We start from the raw sequence: 14651 nt of genomic DNA on the forward strand, positions 1-14651 counted from the left end.
TTTACCCAGGCTGCTGTCTGCCCCTGGTCCTCAGAGAGCTTTCAACTTAAGATGCATATCAAAGTGGTCCAGGTTTCTCCATCTATACTGCCTGACTAATACCATTACCACTTGCATGGGATTAAGGTAAAAGATTCTACCTGGATCTCTATCCTATCTAAGTGAATTTCTAACCAGAGAGGTATTTTGCGCTTGCTTGTTTATCAGCTTGTTTAATCCATGAAAACTAACAAAACCACAAAACTGTCTTGAACACACACACACAGAAGAAAATGAAATGAAAATCAAATTTTCTTTCTTTTAAATATTTTTCTCTTACTTATTTTTAATAGTTGTCCCTTTTACACACAGAGGCTAGGACCAATTCTGTGTTTGTGGGGGCAGTTACTTTGGTTTTCCATATAATCACTGGATAATGGGGAATTGACTTGCAATGTGTCTCACAGGTAAAGGTGGATCCAACTACTGATTTGCTGTTGATGAGCTGACCTTGCAATCAGTTCATAAAACTGAGATTTCAGTTTGATTTAAAAATTTCCAGGTGGCTCAGCGGTTTAGCGTCTGCCTTCGGCCCAGGGCGTGATCCTGGAGATTTGGGATGGAGTCCCACATCAAGCTCCCTGCATGGAGCCTGCTCACACACCTGCCTGTGTCTCTGCCTCTCTCTCTCTCTCTCTCTCTGTGTGTGTGTCTGTCATGAATAAATAAATAAAATATTAAAAAAAGATCTTCAAAAATAATTTCCAACTGCAGAGGCTAATTAGTGACCAGGTCACTCACTTTCTTCGGAATGGCTGCTTCTCTGTAAGGAGGAATTCAGTAGTGAATAGGTACCCGCTGGGCCAGGGCAGAATGTTCAAATTTTAGGAAGTGAAAGGCATGTATATTTTTCCTTTCCTTATTTTTCTTAGGTACAGGTGTCTCAGGCCTGGAACAGAGCAAGAAAACTGAAACTTACGATAAGAAGACAGTAGATCAGGCCGCAAGTGCAGATGCTGCTGGGAGTCAGAGCTACCCATTGTCAGCGGCACATGGAAGACGAGGTGCAAAGAAAGGTTCGAGTGCTTCAGGAACTAGTGAGTGTGTGCCCAGAGGAAGAAGCTTCAAACAATCCAGTCGAGGGCTCCGCAGTGATAGGGCGGGATCCCCACCTGCCAATCAGAGTGCCAGAGATCATCTTCTCTGGAACCTGTCTTTGGAGCAGCAAGTTCTGGAGCAGCCCACGACTCCACAGGCAGAAAGTCCTACTCCTCAGGAGCTTCTTTCAGGTAAAGATGCCACCAGAAAGAGAGGTGCCGGTGTCGATTTGAAAGTCAGAAAAGTCTTGGCCTCACCAGCCACCCCGGAAGACTCGGCAGAGTCCACGGTCAGCGATCCATCGCCATGCCCTGAAGCCGAGAAGCCAGCAGCCAGAGCTTCTCTGTCCACAACCCAAGAAGATGTCATCTTCTCAGTTGCAATGGAGGCTCAAGTGTTTATGGATCCTTCTCATATCCAGTCAGAAAGGGAGGAAGCTTTCAGCTTTGATTTGCAAGCCATCAAATTTAAAATGGAGTCAGTTCAAGATGTTCCAGCGGTCTGCAGAGAAAAGTCTCCCGGAAGCATTCTGCGGGCCGTTACAGCCAGCATCTCGGGTCCCACGAGCACTCAGGCCGAGGGGGCCGTGTCTGCAGAGAGGCTGCCTCCCAGAAGCCTCTCCTGGGTCTTGGCGGACCTCGAGGCTGAGGAGCGGTCCTCGGCTTCAGAGAGCTCCTCAGAGGAGGCCAGCGGGTCTGAGCTGCAGCTGCTTCGCGGCCGTTCGTTCCAGTCTTTGGCGAAGCCCAGAGATGATGACCAGAAATTCTTCACAGAGTCGGAAAGTTCGGCTGTGGAACTGAGCAGGCCGGAGCAGCCGCTGGCTCCGCGGTATTCTTCCCTGATCCTGACAATGCCCAAAGTTCAGGAAGCATCCTCGGATTCGGCCAGTCCCTCAGAGGGCGAGAGCGACTCGGGGCGGCACCTGGCCCTCAGGCACCCCTTGCAGTCCTTGGGGATGCCTGAGGATTACCTACAAGTCTTCTCAGTCTCCAAAAGCTCCGGGGACCCGAGGGCTTCAGAGGGGGAGCTGACTCCCAGATGCGCGTCCCGGGCCTTGGGGGAGGCGGAAGGCTGGGCCTCCTCCGCCGAATCCAACAGCTACGGCGCGAAGCACAGCAGCGCTGACGACTGGAGCACCTCGGAGGAAGATGTGCGCCCCAGGCCCCCTGCCCAGGCCCCCGGGAAGCCCACAGACGTACTGGAGATCCCCTCGGGTTCAAAGAGCGCCCCCGAGGACTGGGGCGTTTCCGTGGAGGGGCTCGCTCGGTCCTTTTCGAGGCCCAAGCTTCAGCAGCAAGTGTCGTCGGAGAGGAGCAGCCTGGTGGAGCCGGCGCCGGCCGGGAAGGTTGTCCCGTCCTGGCTGCACCCCCAGGCCGAGCATCAGGCCCCCGGGGGCCGCGAGAACCCGGCTGAGGACTGCAGCATTTCTCTGGAGCCGCTGCCCCCCAGAGTCTCCTCTAGGCCCACCGGGCAGCCCAGGATCGAGCAACCAGTCGCCAAAGGTCCAGAAATGGCGACTGCCGTAGGGGGCAGGGCCGCGGAGCTGCTGCCCCCGAAACAGCCTTCTCAGCCCCCGCTGAAACCCGAGCAAGCCGTCCCCGAGAGGCCCGAGCGCCCAGTCGTGGAGGGGAGCGTCTCCGTGGAGGTGGTGCCTCCCAGAGGTCCGTTCCGGGCCTTGGCGAGACCAGCCGTCGAGGAACAAGTGTTCTTGAGCGTGCAGAGCGCCCCGGTCGAAGAGAACGTCGTGGTGGAGCCGCTGCCGCTGCCCAGACATGCTTCCCAGCGCCCGGCGCCGCTTCTGGTCCAGGGGCAGGTCCCCGCGAGCGCGGGAAGCGCCGTGCCCTTTGCTGAGCCCCAGCCTCTGCAAGTGCTTGTGCAGCCCTTGGTGCACCCCAAGGTGGAACCGGACGTGTTCTCCGGCCTGGAGGGTGCCGCCACCGAGAAGGTCATTGCAATGGAGCCACCGCTCCCCGAACATTCTGCTCCTCCGTCCTTGCCGAATCCTGAAGCCCAGCAAGAGTCAGACAACGCCGCCGAGGAGGGCGCGTCTGTGGAGCTGCCGTCCGGGTTCCCGGCCCAGCCCTCGGTGAGGCCAAAACTCCAGCCACAGCTCCCTCCTCTGGACACGGCGGGCGCTTCTGCCGCGTGCAACCAACCCGCGGGGCCGGCGTCTCCCAGGAGCGTCTTGCAGTCCTGGCAGAGCTCCCCATTCGAGCAGCAGAGCTCTGCGAGTCTGGAGAGCGCCGCTCTGGAGTGGGGCATTTCTCTGGAGCCACTGCCTCCCAGGAGGCCTTCTCAGACCCGGAAGAGGCGGGCGGCGGCCCGAGCCGCCTCCCGGGAATCCAGGAGCCTTGCGGCCCGAGAACGGAGCTCTCCGGTGGAGCCAAAGCCTCCCAGAGGCGCTTCCCTGACCCCAGGGAGCGCAAAAGTCAAGCAGCCGTCCTGGGCAGTTCCAGAGGGCTCCACGGCCCAGAAGGGCGGTTCTATGGAGCAGCTCCCTCCAAGAATGTCTTCTCAGTCCCTGACCAAATCAGTGAGCAAGCAGCAGGTGTCCTGGGCAATTCCAGAGGGTTCCGTGGCCCAGAAGGGCGGTTCTATGGAGCAGCTCCCTTCCAGAATGTCTTCTCAGACCCTGACCAAATCAGTGAGCAAGCAGCAGGTGTCCTGGGCAGTTCCAGAGAGCTCTGTGGCCCAGAAGGGCAGTTCTATGGAGCAGCTCCCTCCAAGAATGTCTTCTCAGACCCTGACCAAATCAGTGAGCAAGCAGCAGGTGTCCTGGGCAATTCCAGAGGGTTCTATGGAGCAGCTCTCTTCCAGAATGTCTTCTCAGACCCTGACCAAATCAGTGAGCAAGCAGCAGGTGTCCTGGGCAATTCCAGAGGGTTCTATGGAGCAGCTCTCTTCCAGAATGTCTTCTCAGACCCTGACCAAATCAGTGAGCAAGCAGCAGGTGTCCTGGGCAATTCCAGAGAGCTTTGTGGCCCAGAAGGGCGGTTCTATGGAGCAGCTCCCTCCAAGAATGTCTTCTCAGTCCCTGACCAAATCAGTGAGCAAGCAGCAACCATCCTGGGCAGTTCCAGAGGGTTCCGTGGCCCAGAAGGGCAGTTCTATGGAGCAGCTCCCTCCAAGAATGTCTTCTCAGTCTCTGACCAAATCAGTGTGCAAGCAGCAGCCGTCCTGGGCAGCTCCAGAAGGCTCCATGGCCCAGAGGAGTGGTTCTACTGAGCAGCCCCCTCCCAGAGTGTCTTCTCAGCCTGAGACCAAACCAGTGGGCAAGCAACCAGCCTCGGCAGCTCCAGAGGGCTCTGTGGCCCAGAGGAGCAGTTCTACTGAGCAGCCCCCTCCCAGAATGTCTTCTCAGCCCCTGACCAAACCGCTGGGCAAGCAGCTGGCTCCTGCAGCTCTGAAAAGCGCTGCCATTGAGGGGGTTGCTTCTACAGAGAGAGGGCCTTCCAGGCAGCCTTCCCAGCCTCCCACCAGATACAAAGTCCAGCAAATGTCATCAACTTTTGAGAATGCTGTCCAGGTAGCCATTTCAGGGAAGTCAGTGCCTTCCAAACAAGCTCCCCAGCCCTTGGGGAGGTCTAAGGTTCAGGAGCTGTCCTCACGTCTAGAGATCACTGCTGCTGAAGGAGGCAAGTCTAAGAAAGCTTCAGTGTCCAGGCAGCCTTCCCAGTCATTTGTGAAGTTTATGGCAGAACAGGTCTTTTCAGAGAGGCCCACTGCTGAGGGGAGAAGCCCTAGGAATCCTCCACCTGCAAATCAACCTTCCAAACCTCTGCTGAGGTCAAAAGTCCAGTACCAAGCTTTCTCAGAGCTGGAGAATGCCAGTACCAAGGGAGGCACTTCTTCGAAGCTACTGCCTATGCCACCACACCCTATACAGCCCTCCGGGAAGCCTGAAGGCCCAAAAGAAGCTCTCTCACATCCAGAGAGTGCCCCCCTGAAGTGGGGCCGTTCCAAGGATCAGCTGCCCCCCGGACACCTTTCCCAGGCACTGGGAAAGCTGGAGTACCAGCAAGGGATCTCCTTTTCTGTCTCTCAGAGCTCTCATGAAGAACGGAAGAGTTCTCAAGGGCAGCTGCCTTTCAGAGGCCCTCCCCAAGCCAAAGAGGGGGCCAAATTACAGCCACAGCTTTTCTCAACAGGCCCAGTGAGCGTACCTGTAAAGCGGAGCAGGTCTGAGGAGCCTCAGCCTCCCAGACACCCTCGTCAGGCTTTTGCAGGCCCTGAATATCAGCCACAGGGTCGTTCAGGTCCAGTGTGGGCCGCCTCCACTGAGGGAACCACCTCTGAGGGTGGTTCTGACAGCTGGTCACAACCAAAAGGCCCAGCTTCTCCAAACAAAGCCAAGAAACATAAACAAGGCTCTGAAGACCCCATCAAGAATATCCTGACCTTTGCTACCAAACCAGTGAGGTTCACTACTGCTCCTGCCAAGCAGGCGCCCACTTTGGGGGGCACTGTCTCTAAGGAGGAGGGTCTTGAGGGCAGCAATCAAAATAACAGCCATCCAAATGTGTCCACCACTAGGGCTAGTGTGGAAAACCTTTTTGGAGTTCGCCTGAGAAAGGTCCCTTCCTTGAAGAAGTACAAGAGGGAGAAACAAGATGATCTTACCAAGCTTTCTTCATTCTTCTTGGGCCCAGTTTCATCTTCAGCAGGTAAAGAACAGCGAATCAGAAGTGCTTCCCAGGGGCTCCTGGGCACCGCACAGTACCTCACCTACCCATTTGAAGTTGCAGAAAAGCAACAGAGCAGGCCCAAATCTGAATGCTTCATCAAGAAGCAACCTGCTTACAAGGTCCCAGGTGAGACTTTCTCTTGCCAGAGGGCACATAGGTACCAAGTGGAGGAAAGAGCTAGAAATCAAAGTCTTGAATGCATGGGTGGGAGTAGAGTCTCTTCTAGACTTGCCTGCTAGTTGTTGCTTTGATAGGGCTGGATTGTGGATATTATGAACAGGATGGTGCCCCATTCTCAATTAATGGATTTGGAGATGGTTAAATTTTGAGTCTTCCCTCTCCCAAGGAGATCCGCCATGGACATCCATCCACATTCTGTGATGGACACATTACTATCTCCCTATTCCTTCTCCCCCAACCCTCTGTGCACCTTGCATTTAGATGGAATTTTATACTTTTCTCAAAACACCTTTACACATAGTATGCTGCCCCCACACCAGCATGTGGTTTTTAAAAGCCAACTCATTAGTAGAGCACTATGTTCAGCCTCTCAGCTTGAAATCTTACTTTACTATAAATGTTTATACTTCCATAGCTTCTTCACGCACCTAAAATGTCTATGAATCCAGAGTGAGGTGATCTTTTGGGGACTAATCTCCCTCAAAGCCTTTGTGCCTTCACGCTGACCATCACCTGGCCTTCATGCCTACAGCCACGCCCCTGTAGCCCCACACTCACATGAGAGACCATGAAATACCAAATACTATAGGATGTTCCTTGGAGTTAGAGGAATGACATCAACAGCCTGAGCTTCTGGCCTCCTGAGAGTTTCCCCAGCCCACCTGGAAACCATGGTCCTACCCTGATTTGGGGATAGGAAGAGGGATGGACAAGGGAGGGAATGGGACCAGTAAGAGGACAGTATGCAAACTTTGAGGTACAGCCTCTTATCTACACAAGTAGCTCCTGCTTAGCCAGGTTATGAGGATGGCATAAAAGAAGGGGGCCCTTTTCTATATGATCTCTATTTCTTTTCATCTGGCAATTAACAAGGACCCCATCTGGTACATGATTGCGGGTTAGGCCCCCACCTGGCTCAAGACCCTGTCTGCCCCACTTCAGTACTAACTCCTGTCTTTCCTTTCTCAGGAAAGGCTCCTGGTCGACAGGCAGATTATGGCACCTTCGAGCCAGCTTGGATAACCATGGTAAAGCAGAGGCAGAAGAGTTCCCAGGTCTATGTTCCTAAGAAAGAGGCAAAAACCAAGAACAAAGCTGGAGCCAGGGCTGAGGCCAAAGAGCCTAGAGGGGTAGAGCCTCCCTACAAATCACTCCAAAAGGTTACTAGAGTTGGTTGACTAAGCTTGTACCTGGAATTTTGTCAAGTGTGCAGTGTACACTTTGGGTACATTAATCAAGGCGGTGGAGCGGGGGGTGCACTTCGGGGGAAGAGTCTTGCCTGGTACACATACAATAATGTGCCCTACTTTTGCTCTGAAAGAGTTTGTGAAATGTAATGAGTATGAGAAGGTTCTGTAAATAAAATCCTGTCCTAAATATTCTAGAGCAGGATTCCATGAAATTGATTGAACAGTGAGGAATAAGTTACGGGGGAAAAAACCCCCAAGGTTACCACTGAGGTGAGAGTTGAGTAACTATCCTTACAGGCATTTTATGCCTGTGAATATATGTATGCATTCAAGACAGTATAAATGGAATCAAAATATATGTACTATTTTTCATTTGACATTTCATTTCTGGGCACCTTTCTATATCATACATAATGATTGACCTTATAAAGGTAATGTTTGATATTTGGGGCTTTACATATTGGTTTGGTTTGGTGTGGCACCTCCCTGCAGGTTAGAAGCAAAGTTACGTGATGATCTAGACTAATGTTCCCACAAGTGTACCAAAGATGACGGGATGATGTTTTGCTTTCATTGTCCCATTTGTGATGTCTTTGGAGGTACTGGGATGAGAACCCTTCTTGTCAAAATGACAGAACACTGACCTAAGAAAACATCACATGTACATATGAAGAGATATGCACTAGTGTATATAAACTCATTAATTTAGACCAGTTGTGGAGAGGTTCATTTGAAAAGCTTAAAAACTGTACAGTTCTGAAGAGACTTGTAGCTACATCCCTTTCTAGTGCAAGGAGTACATGTTGGCTCGTTGTTAAGTGTTGGCAACATGCTAGGGAAAGGATTGTTCTCAAGTTAAATAATTGTTAGCCCATTTATGCTATTTGTGTGATTAGACAACCTTTCCTTCCAGATCTCAAACGTGGTAAACTTGGACCTAGCTAAGGTTTTGTGAACCTAAATTCTAAGCCAAGGTCCTCACAGTGCTATTTCCTTCCTTGTCTTTCTCTTTTTCCTTTTGACTAATGTTGAACTCATAATAGCCAGGGAACAGCACTTGCACTCTGTGGTATTCTGAATAAGTAATTCGCTCTTTTCCACCTTGGGACTTAACAAACTTTTTGTTTTCATTTTTGTATTAAAGGGAGCTGGCCTTGCAAATGAAAACCAACCCAGAAAGATTTTTACTTCTGTTGTCAATAAACAGGAGAAGATGGCACAGAAGAAGCTGTCCATCAAGTCCATCAAAGCAGGTAAAAACACCTCCCCCGCCACCCCCCCCCCCAAAGAAGGAGCCCTAGCAGCATATTGGGCAACTTTAGCAATTTCAATCTCAGACAACATGTCTTTCCCTACCCCTCCCACACCTCAAATCGGCCTCATGATTCCCATGGCTCTTCCATTAGGTACAGATATTAGCTTGTTTCAGGAAAATCTAATTGTTAGGACTACTCTGAGTCCGGTATGTAACTTTCAGAGGGTCTCCTAGTCTTCTGCTGCATGGAGGAAGCTGATATAGGCACAGAGCTGTGATCACTCGGTAGAATGGTCCTGTGGCTGAGATTCAAGAGGAAAGCACCAAGCTACTTTCCAGTTTACAGCAAAGCAGTACTTTCTTACCTGCTACAGCCCCAGTGACACTTTAAAGTAATCCACTGTAAAGGCCCAGTGGTGTCCAATTGTTTCCTTTAACTATTTAAAAGTCTTGTTTCTCCAAGTCCAGCAAACACTGGACTGGGATAGAATAGAACATGGTCTCAATAGTAGAGTTGTGTCCCAGAGGGATTTTCTTTTCCATTGGAGCAGGGGGAGGGGAGAATGGATATGTATTGAATCATCTTTGTCCTCTCCCTTAGTCCCCTTCATGAAGAAATTAGACTAGGAATTTAGGAAGCCATTGTCTGGCCATGAAATAGTAACACCTGACCTGCTGATAGTTATTAATAATCTCATGGGCACTGTACTCCTGTCAAGTGGTTCTTAACTGTGCTAGAATTGCCTGGTGAGCTTTTTAGTTAGCTCCATTGCTAACTAATTCCAGTAGTTCAGGAAATAGTGTGGGCATTGGCACTTTTATTCATTTATATATTTTTTAAAGATTTGTTCATTTATTTTAGAGATGGAGGGGAGGGGAAGAGGGAGAGAGGGAGAATCTTAAGGAGGCTCATGGAGTCTGATTCAGGGCTCGATCCCACAACCCTGAGATCAGGACCTGAGCTGAAATTAAGAGTCAGATGCTCAACCAAATGAGCCACCCAGGTGCACCTAGTCATTGGTATTTTTTTAAAAAGCTCTAGCTATATAACACCAGTCAGGCTTCTACCCAAATCTGTGTCTTCCAAAATTGCAATTCTAATTGACCAAATAAAAGTCTGGTTGCTTAAAAAAGAGAGAGAGAGAGAGAGAGAGAGCCCTAGGTGATTCTAATGTGTAGCCTGCACACTGGTTGAGTCTAAGCCACTGAGTCAGTCAGCCATAAAGCAGGATGAAGTAAGGAGTAGAACTGGGGGATGGGGCGGTTGTCTGCTTGGTCAGAGTAGGTGGTATGGTGTTCTTTAGCACAGACTTTTACTGGGTAGATCTACCAAGTCATTAGTCATTTCCTGTGACATGGATCAGCCAAACAAAAATAACATTACCTGATTTGAAATGTAAAAAACTGAATAGGTAACATATTGTCTGTTTCCTCTATGGTCTCAATTCAAAAATGTAAGATAATCTAATAATAACCACCCAAACTTTGGCCGTTCCAGCTCTAGGTATTTTCTCTCAGGCCTTCCCATGCCCAGGCCCTCATGGCCACAGCCATGTAGATTTTATCCCTTCGACAGACCACCCATAGCAGTGCACATGCACTGACTTTTGGAAGCCAGAGGAAACTGGAAAGGAGGAAAAAATCTACTATATCCCATTAACATACCCGAGTGTCTCTGGAGCTTCTTACTTCTGTGGTTCTCATAGGATTTGAAGATCCGAAGATAGTTCAAGTGCCTGCAGTGGAAAAAGAAACCAGGCGATCTTCAACTCTCCCAGCTGTGCTCCAAGAGCCAGCACAGCCAGATGAGCCAGTTTGGTTCTCCCTGGCCAAGAAGAAAGCCAAAGCTTGGAGCCATATAGCAGAAATCATGCAATAAATAGCTCCTGGGCGGAGCTTCAGCATTTCAAATGATCGTTGCCAATAGCTTCATTAATGCCATGTAGTGATTTATTTACCATAACCACTTTTTATTAACCAAAAGACCCTTCAACTAAAGCTAACAATTATTTGAATGTAACAAATGCCATGAATGCCTAACTTTTAGTACAGTCACTGCCAACATTTGACAACCTAGCATCTCCTCTATAAAAACTGGAAAATGCACAGCCATAGAACTGGGAAATCTTTAACTTTGGACAATGAATGAATTTTAGAAGAGAGAAAGCAAAAACATTTTGTGGGAGTAACTAAGAGGGGTTGGTCATTTCCCTTGATCAAATAAATTAATTTGAATGGAAATGGCCAAACGATTTGGCCCAAGGATTGGCTTTTAGGTTTTATGAGCCTGGTTAAATGCTTCAGTTCTTTGGTTGCTGCTTCAAGCTTCACAGAAGACCCTGAGAAGAGGTGGTGGAAGTAAAAATTCTGGGTCTTCAAGAAAAGTTTCACACAGCTAGTCCCCTGATTAGCCATTGCCTTTTGAGACACCACCTTGGTATCCCTGGAGCCCCCCAATGCCTCTTATAGAAAGCCCTCTCTGAGCATGCCCTGCACCACCAGCCTGGCAGCAGTAAGCACCTCCCTACGAGGCTGAACATTTCCCAGGGATTATAGGGCTCCCCTAGATGGCTAATTCATCAGTGCTTGATCTCTTGCCCCAATGCCACTGTGACTCTCTAGGTGCTGAGAAATGTACTGGAATGGCATATATATCTTGTTTTTTTTTTTTTTAACAAGCTTTAACTTTTTTAGCAGCTTTAACAGGGAACCTCCACATGCCCAGTTTCTTGTCTGTTCCCTCAGCAGCCTCTGTTTCAAAAGATTTCAACCCAAAGCAAGACCACAACCCCAAAGCCATAGAACAATTAACTTTCTGCAAACTAGAAGCCTTAGGTGCTCAAATCAGCCTAGCTTCTCCCTGCCCTCATTCCTGGAGCTACACACCTCACACAAGTTACTAGGCTAGACAGGTCCCCACCCCGCCTCCCCGGCTACCCCGTCCCCCATGAACCACTCTCGCAAGTCCTTTCCTTCTAATTCATCCTGCAAACACACCAAACACCAACGGAGGCTTCTTTTGGGTGCCCGGACATACCTAGCTCATTTCCTTAGGAGACCCAGAAGCGTCTTGCTCTACCTTTCACTGTGTCTGCTTCTGTCACTACAGGGCCACTTTGCTAAAACAGAAATGTAAGCCGAGACAACTAACTGTGCCTTTAAATTCTGAGTGGGATGCTGCCTCCTGCAAACAGATTCACTGAGGCAGTGAGGTGCCAGAGCTAATTTGAACCCGTGGTGCTTGGTTTTGCTGGGGATGCTTTAACGTGACATTGTACGATCATATGCTGGATTTTGCATTTTCTTTATAAAGCATCTATTTTTTTCCTGATACTGTATCTTTGCCGTTCTAATAATGCTGGGTTTTTGATTGATTGGATTTGATTTCCTTTGTACTTCCACAGTGAACAGTTGATTTAGGTAGATGCCCTTTACCCAGGTGATCCCCATAATTAGTTGTAACACCTCCCCTACCCCCTTCCCTCAGAGTAGACCCCCATTAGCTTTTTCTCACTTTGAGAGCTCTTCATTAATAATTTCTTTTCCACAGCTAACACAACTGTTTTTAAGTTATGAAGTTAAGTTTTTAACACCTAGATGCGCATTCTAACAAGTTTTCACCCTCCTTCAGCGTTCTTGATTTTTAGTATATATCTGCAAAGCAAATAAAGTCAATAAAGCTTGTTCCATAGTCTGTCTTTGTCACTTTGTCATGTGGGGAGGGAAGTTGACTAAGATATTGATAACTCAGACCTGAGGGTTGTCAGAGAAGCAAGATGTTCCTATGAGACTGTGCAGAGGACAAATGTGCCCTGACCATGCTGATGGCCCCCCCAGGTGGATATTTGTAGAGGGAAGTGGTATTAAAGAGAGGTTTTGTGTATAAACACCTGGCGAGCAAAGAAAGGAACCAGTGGGGAGTAGAGGGAGCTGAATGGTTGATGGCTGTCCTCCAGCCTGGACTAGGGACTAGAAGCAAGATTGGCTGTTAGAACAAGTATTTTTGGGCAACTCAGGTGGCTCAGCAGTTTAGTGCCACCTTAAGCCCAGGGCCTGATCCTGGAGACCTGGGATGGAGTCCCACATCGGGCTCCCTGTATGGAGCCTGCTTCTCCCTCTGCCTCTCCCTCTCTGTGTCTCTCATGAATAAATAAATAAAAAATTTAAAAAGAACAAATATTTTCAGAAGCCAGGGGCCTCACTATGCCCAGGTAATAAAGTGTAACATGGAGTGAAGAGGGGCAAGGGCTAATAGACCAGATACTTAACCTGGACTGGCCGTAACATTTGTAAAACTTGGAGGGGTCAGAAAAAGAGTTCATTTGGGGATCCACATACCATATATGTATATTTTTGAAATGTCTAGATCAGCATGTTTTATTGAATGGTTTATCTCCTTCCACGACAAGTGTATGTTCATAATGACCTGAAAGGATTTAGAATTCTCAGACTCTTCTATGTCCTGCCCCGATGGTGTAGGAAGAGCTGCCCCCTCACCCCGTGTCCTAGACCAGCCCTGTTCCCTGTTTCAGGCACAAAACCCCCTCCCCTTTAGGCCTGGGAGCACACACCCCCCCCCCACAGTGCAGCCAGCCCTGCCGAGGACAGCACCAAGAGGAGCACGCAGGCCCTGGCCACAGGCTTGGGACTATTCTGGGGCGCCACGTACCAGGAGCACAGGCTAGCAGGGGCACACCCCTCCTTCTCGTGAGCTGGGATCCTAGTCCTGTAGGGAGGGGGTGGCTGGAAGAGGACCAAAGCGGGGCCTCTGTAGCATGGAGCTCAGGACGCGGGTCCCTCTTGCTTGGGTCTGAAAACACTAGTATAGTACAACGAGCACAGCATCAACACACACCAACCAGAACCAGTTTGAAGGCCCTCAAATCGCACTGTACGGAAAACTCTCTGTTGACCTGGCCTTTCAGTTTAGGTGATGATAACCAGGCGTCTGTGCCTCTGTGTCACCACATGGGTGGAGCCTTAAGGAGCATATAATACATTGTAAAACATCAACACTAGTGATAAAGAAAAAAAAAAAGGATCGTCAAAGTGTTTGGTTTACTTCACTTTAAGAGGCCTGAGTGTGGAGTATCTACTAACTGAAAAACTCAGTGCCTAAGGTTTAGGGGGAAAAAAGATCAAACCTTTTATAGTCCCAATCATTCAGAAGTTCACCATCCTGGGGGGTGAGGGAAGGGGGGAGGAGGGATCCACACACATGTATAAATAATGCACAAATCCTCAAACAGGCATGTTCATAGCGAGACTATTCACCACAGCCAGATGGCAGAGACAAAGTAAATGTCTACGAGCAGAAGGATAAACAAATTGTGGTGCATACACACACTAAGATATTATTCAGTCATAAAAAGGAATGAAGTACGGATACCTGTTACAACATGGATGCATCTCAAAAACATGATGCCAAGTGAAAGAAGCCAGACTCAAAAGTTCACATTTGTATGATTTCACTTCTATGAAATGTCCAGAATAGGGAAACTTTTTTTTAAGATTTTACTTACTTGACAGTGAGAGAGAGCATGAGAGAGCACAAACAGGGGGAGCAGCAGTGGGAGAGGGAGAAGCAGGCTCCCTGCTAAGCTGTGAGCCCGATGCAGGGCTCCATCCTAGGACCGATCCTAGGACCCCGGGATCATGACCTGAGCTGAAGGCAGAGGCTTAACCTACTGAGCCACCCAGATGCCCTTCGAATAGGGAAATTCATAGAGTTGGAAAACAAACTGCTGGTTTCCAGAGGCTGGAAGAGGGGGAAATGGGGAGTGGCTGCTTAATGGGTACAGAGTTTGGGGCTGATGAAAACGTCTTGGAATTAAAGAGGTGGTGGTTGCACAACATTGTGATGTCAGTGAATCGCTCACTCTTAAATGGTTGGTTTTTTTTAGAAGATTTTATTTATTTATTCATGAAAGACACAGAGAAAAAAAAAAAAAAAAAAAAAAAAAAAAAAAAGACACAGAGAGAGAGGCAGAGACATGGCAGAGGGAGAAGCAGGTTCCATGTGGGGAGCCCAATGCGGGGACTCGATCCCAGTTTTGGGGATCACGACCTGAGCTGAAGGCAGCCTCTCAACCACTGAGCCACCCAGGTGCCCTTAAATGGTTGGTTTTAAGTGAATTCCACATCAATTCAACAATAATGCTATTGTGAGTTAGCTTCTGAAATGTGCTAGCACAGAATATGAGAGAAGACAGTGCTGCCAGGGGTACCCCCCGGGGGGCCTTAACTAAATGCAGAAATGAGACC

At 49.1% G+C, this 14651-nt stretch overlaps 1 protein-coding gene across 7 annotated transcripts in view; it reads left to right on the forward strand.

Moving 5' to 3' along the window:
- Positions 1–12081, forward strand: part of KIAA1210 (KIAA1210 ortholog) — a 58490-nt gene extending 46409 nt beyond the window's left edge. For 4 of the 7 annotated variants that reach the window (XM_077889810.1, XM_077889814.1, XM_077889817.1 and 1 more), the window contains 4 exons: positions 912–5888; positions 6912–7102; positions 8277–8385; positions 10094–12081. In XM_077889810.1, the coding sequence (XP_077745936.1) occupies positions 912–5888; positions 6912–7102; positions 8277–8385; positions 10094–10266 (5450 nt within the window). In that variant the 3' untranslated portion in view covers positions 10267–12081. The remainder of the gene's footprint in view (positions 1–911; positions 5889–6911; positions 7103–8276; positions 8386–10093) is intronic. The other 3 variants (XM_077889816.1, XM_077889813.1, XM_077889815.1) reach the window with 3 other exon arrangements.
- The last annotated feature ends 2570 nt before the right edge of the window (positions 12082–14651 follow it).

The sequence above is a fragment of the Canis aureus genome, chromosome X (assembly GCF_053574225.1).
Source record: "Canis aureus isolate CA01 chromosome X, VMU_Caureus_v.1.0, whole genome shotgun sequence".
Classification (NCBI taxonomy): domain Eukaryota; kingdom Metazoa; phylum Chordata; class Mammalia; order Carnivora; family Canidae; genus Canis; species Canis aureus.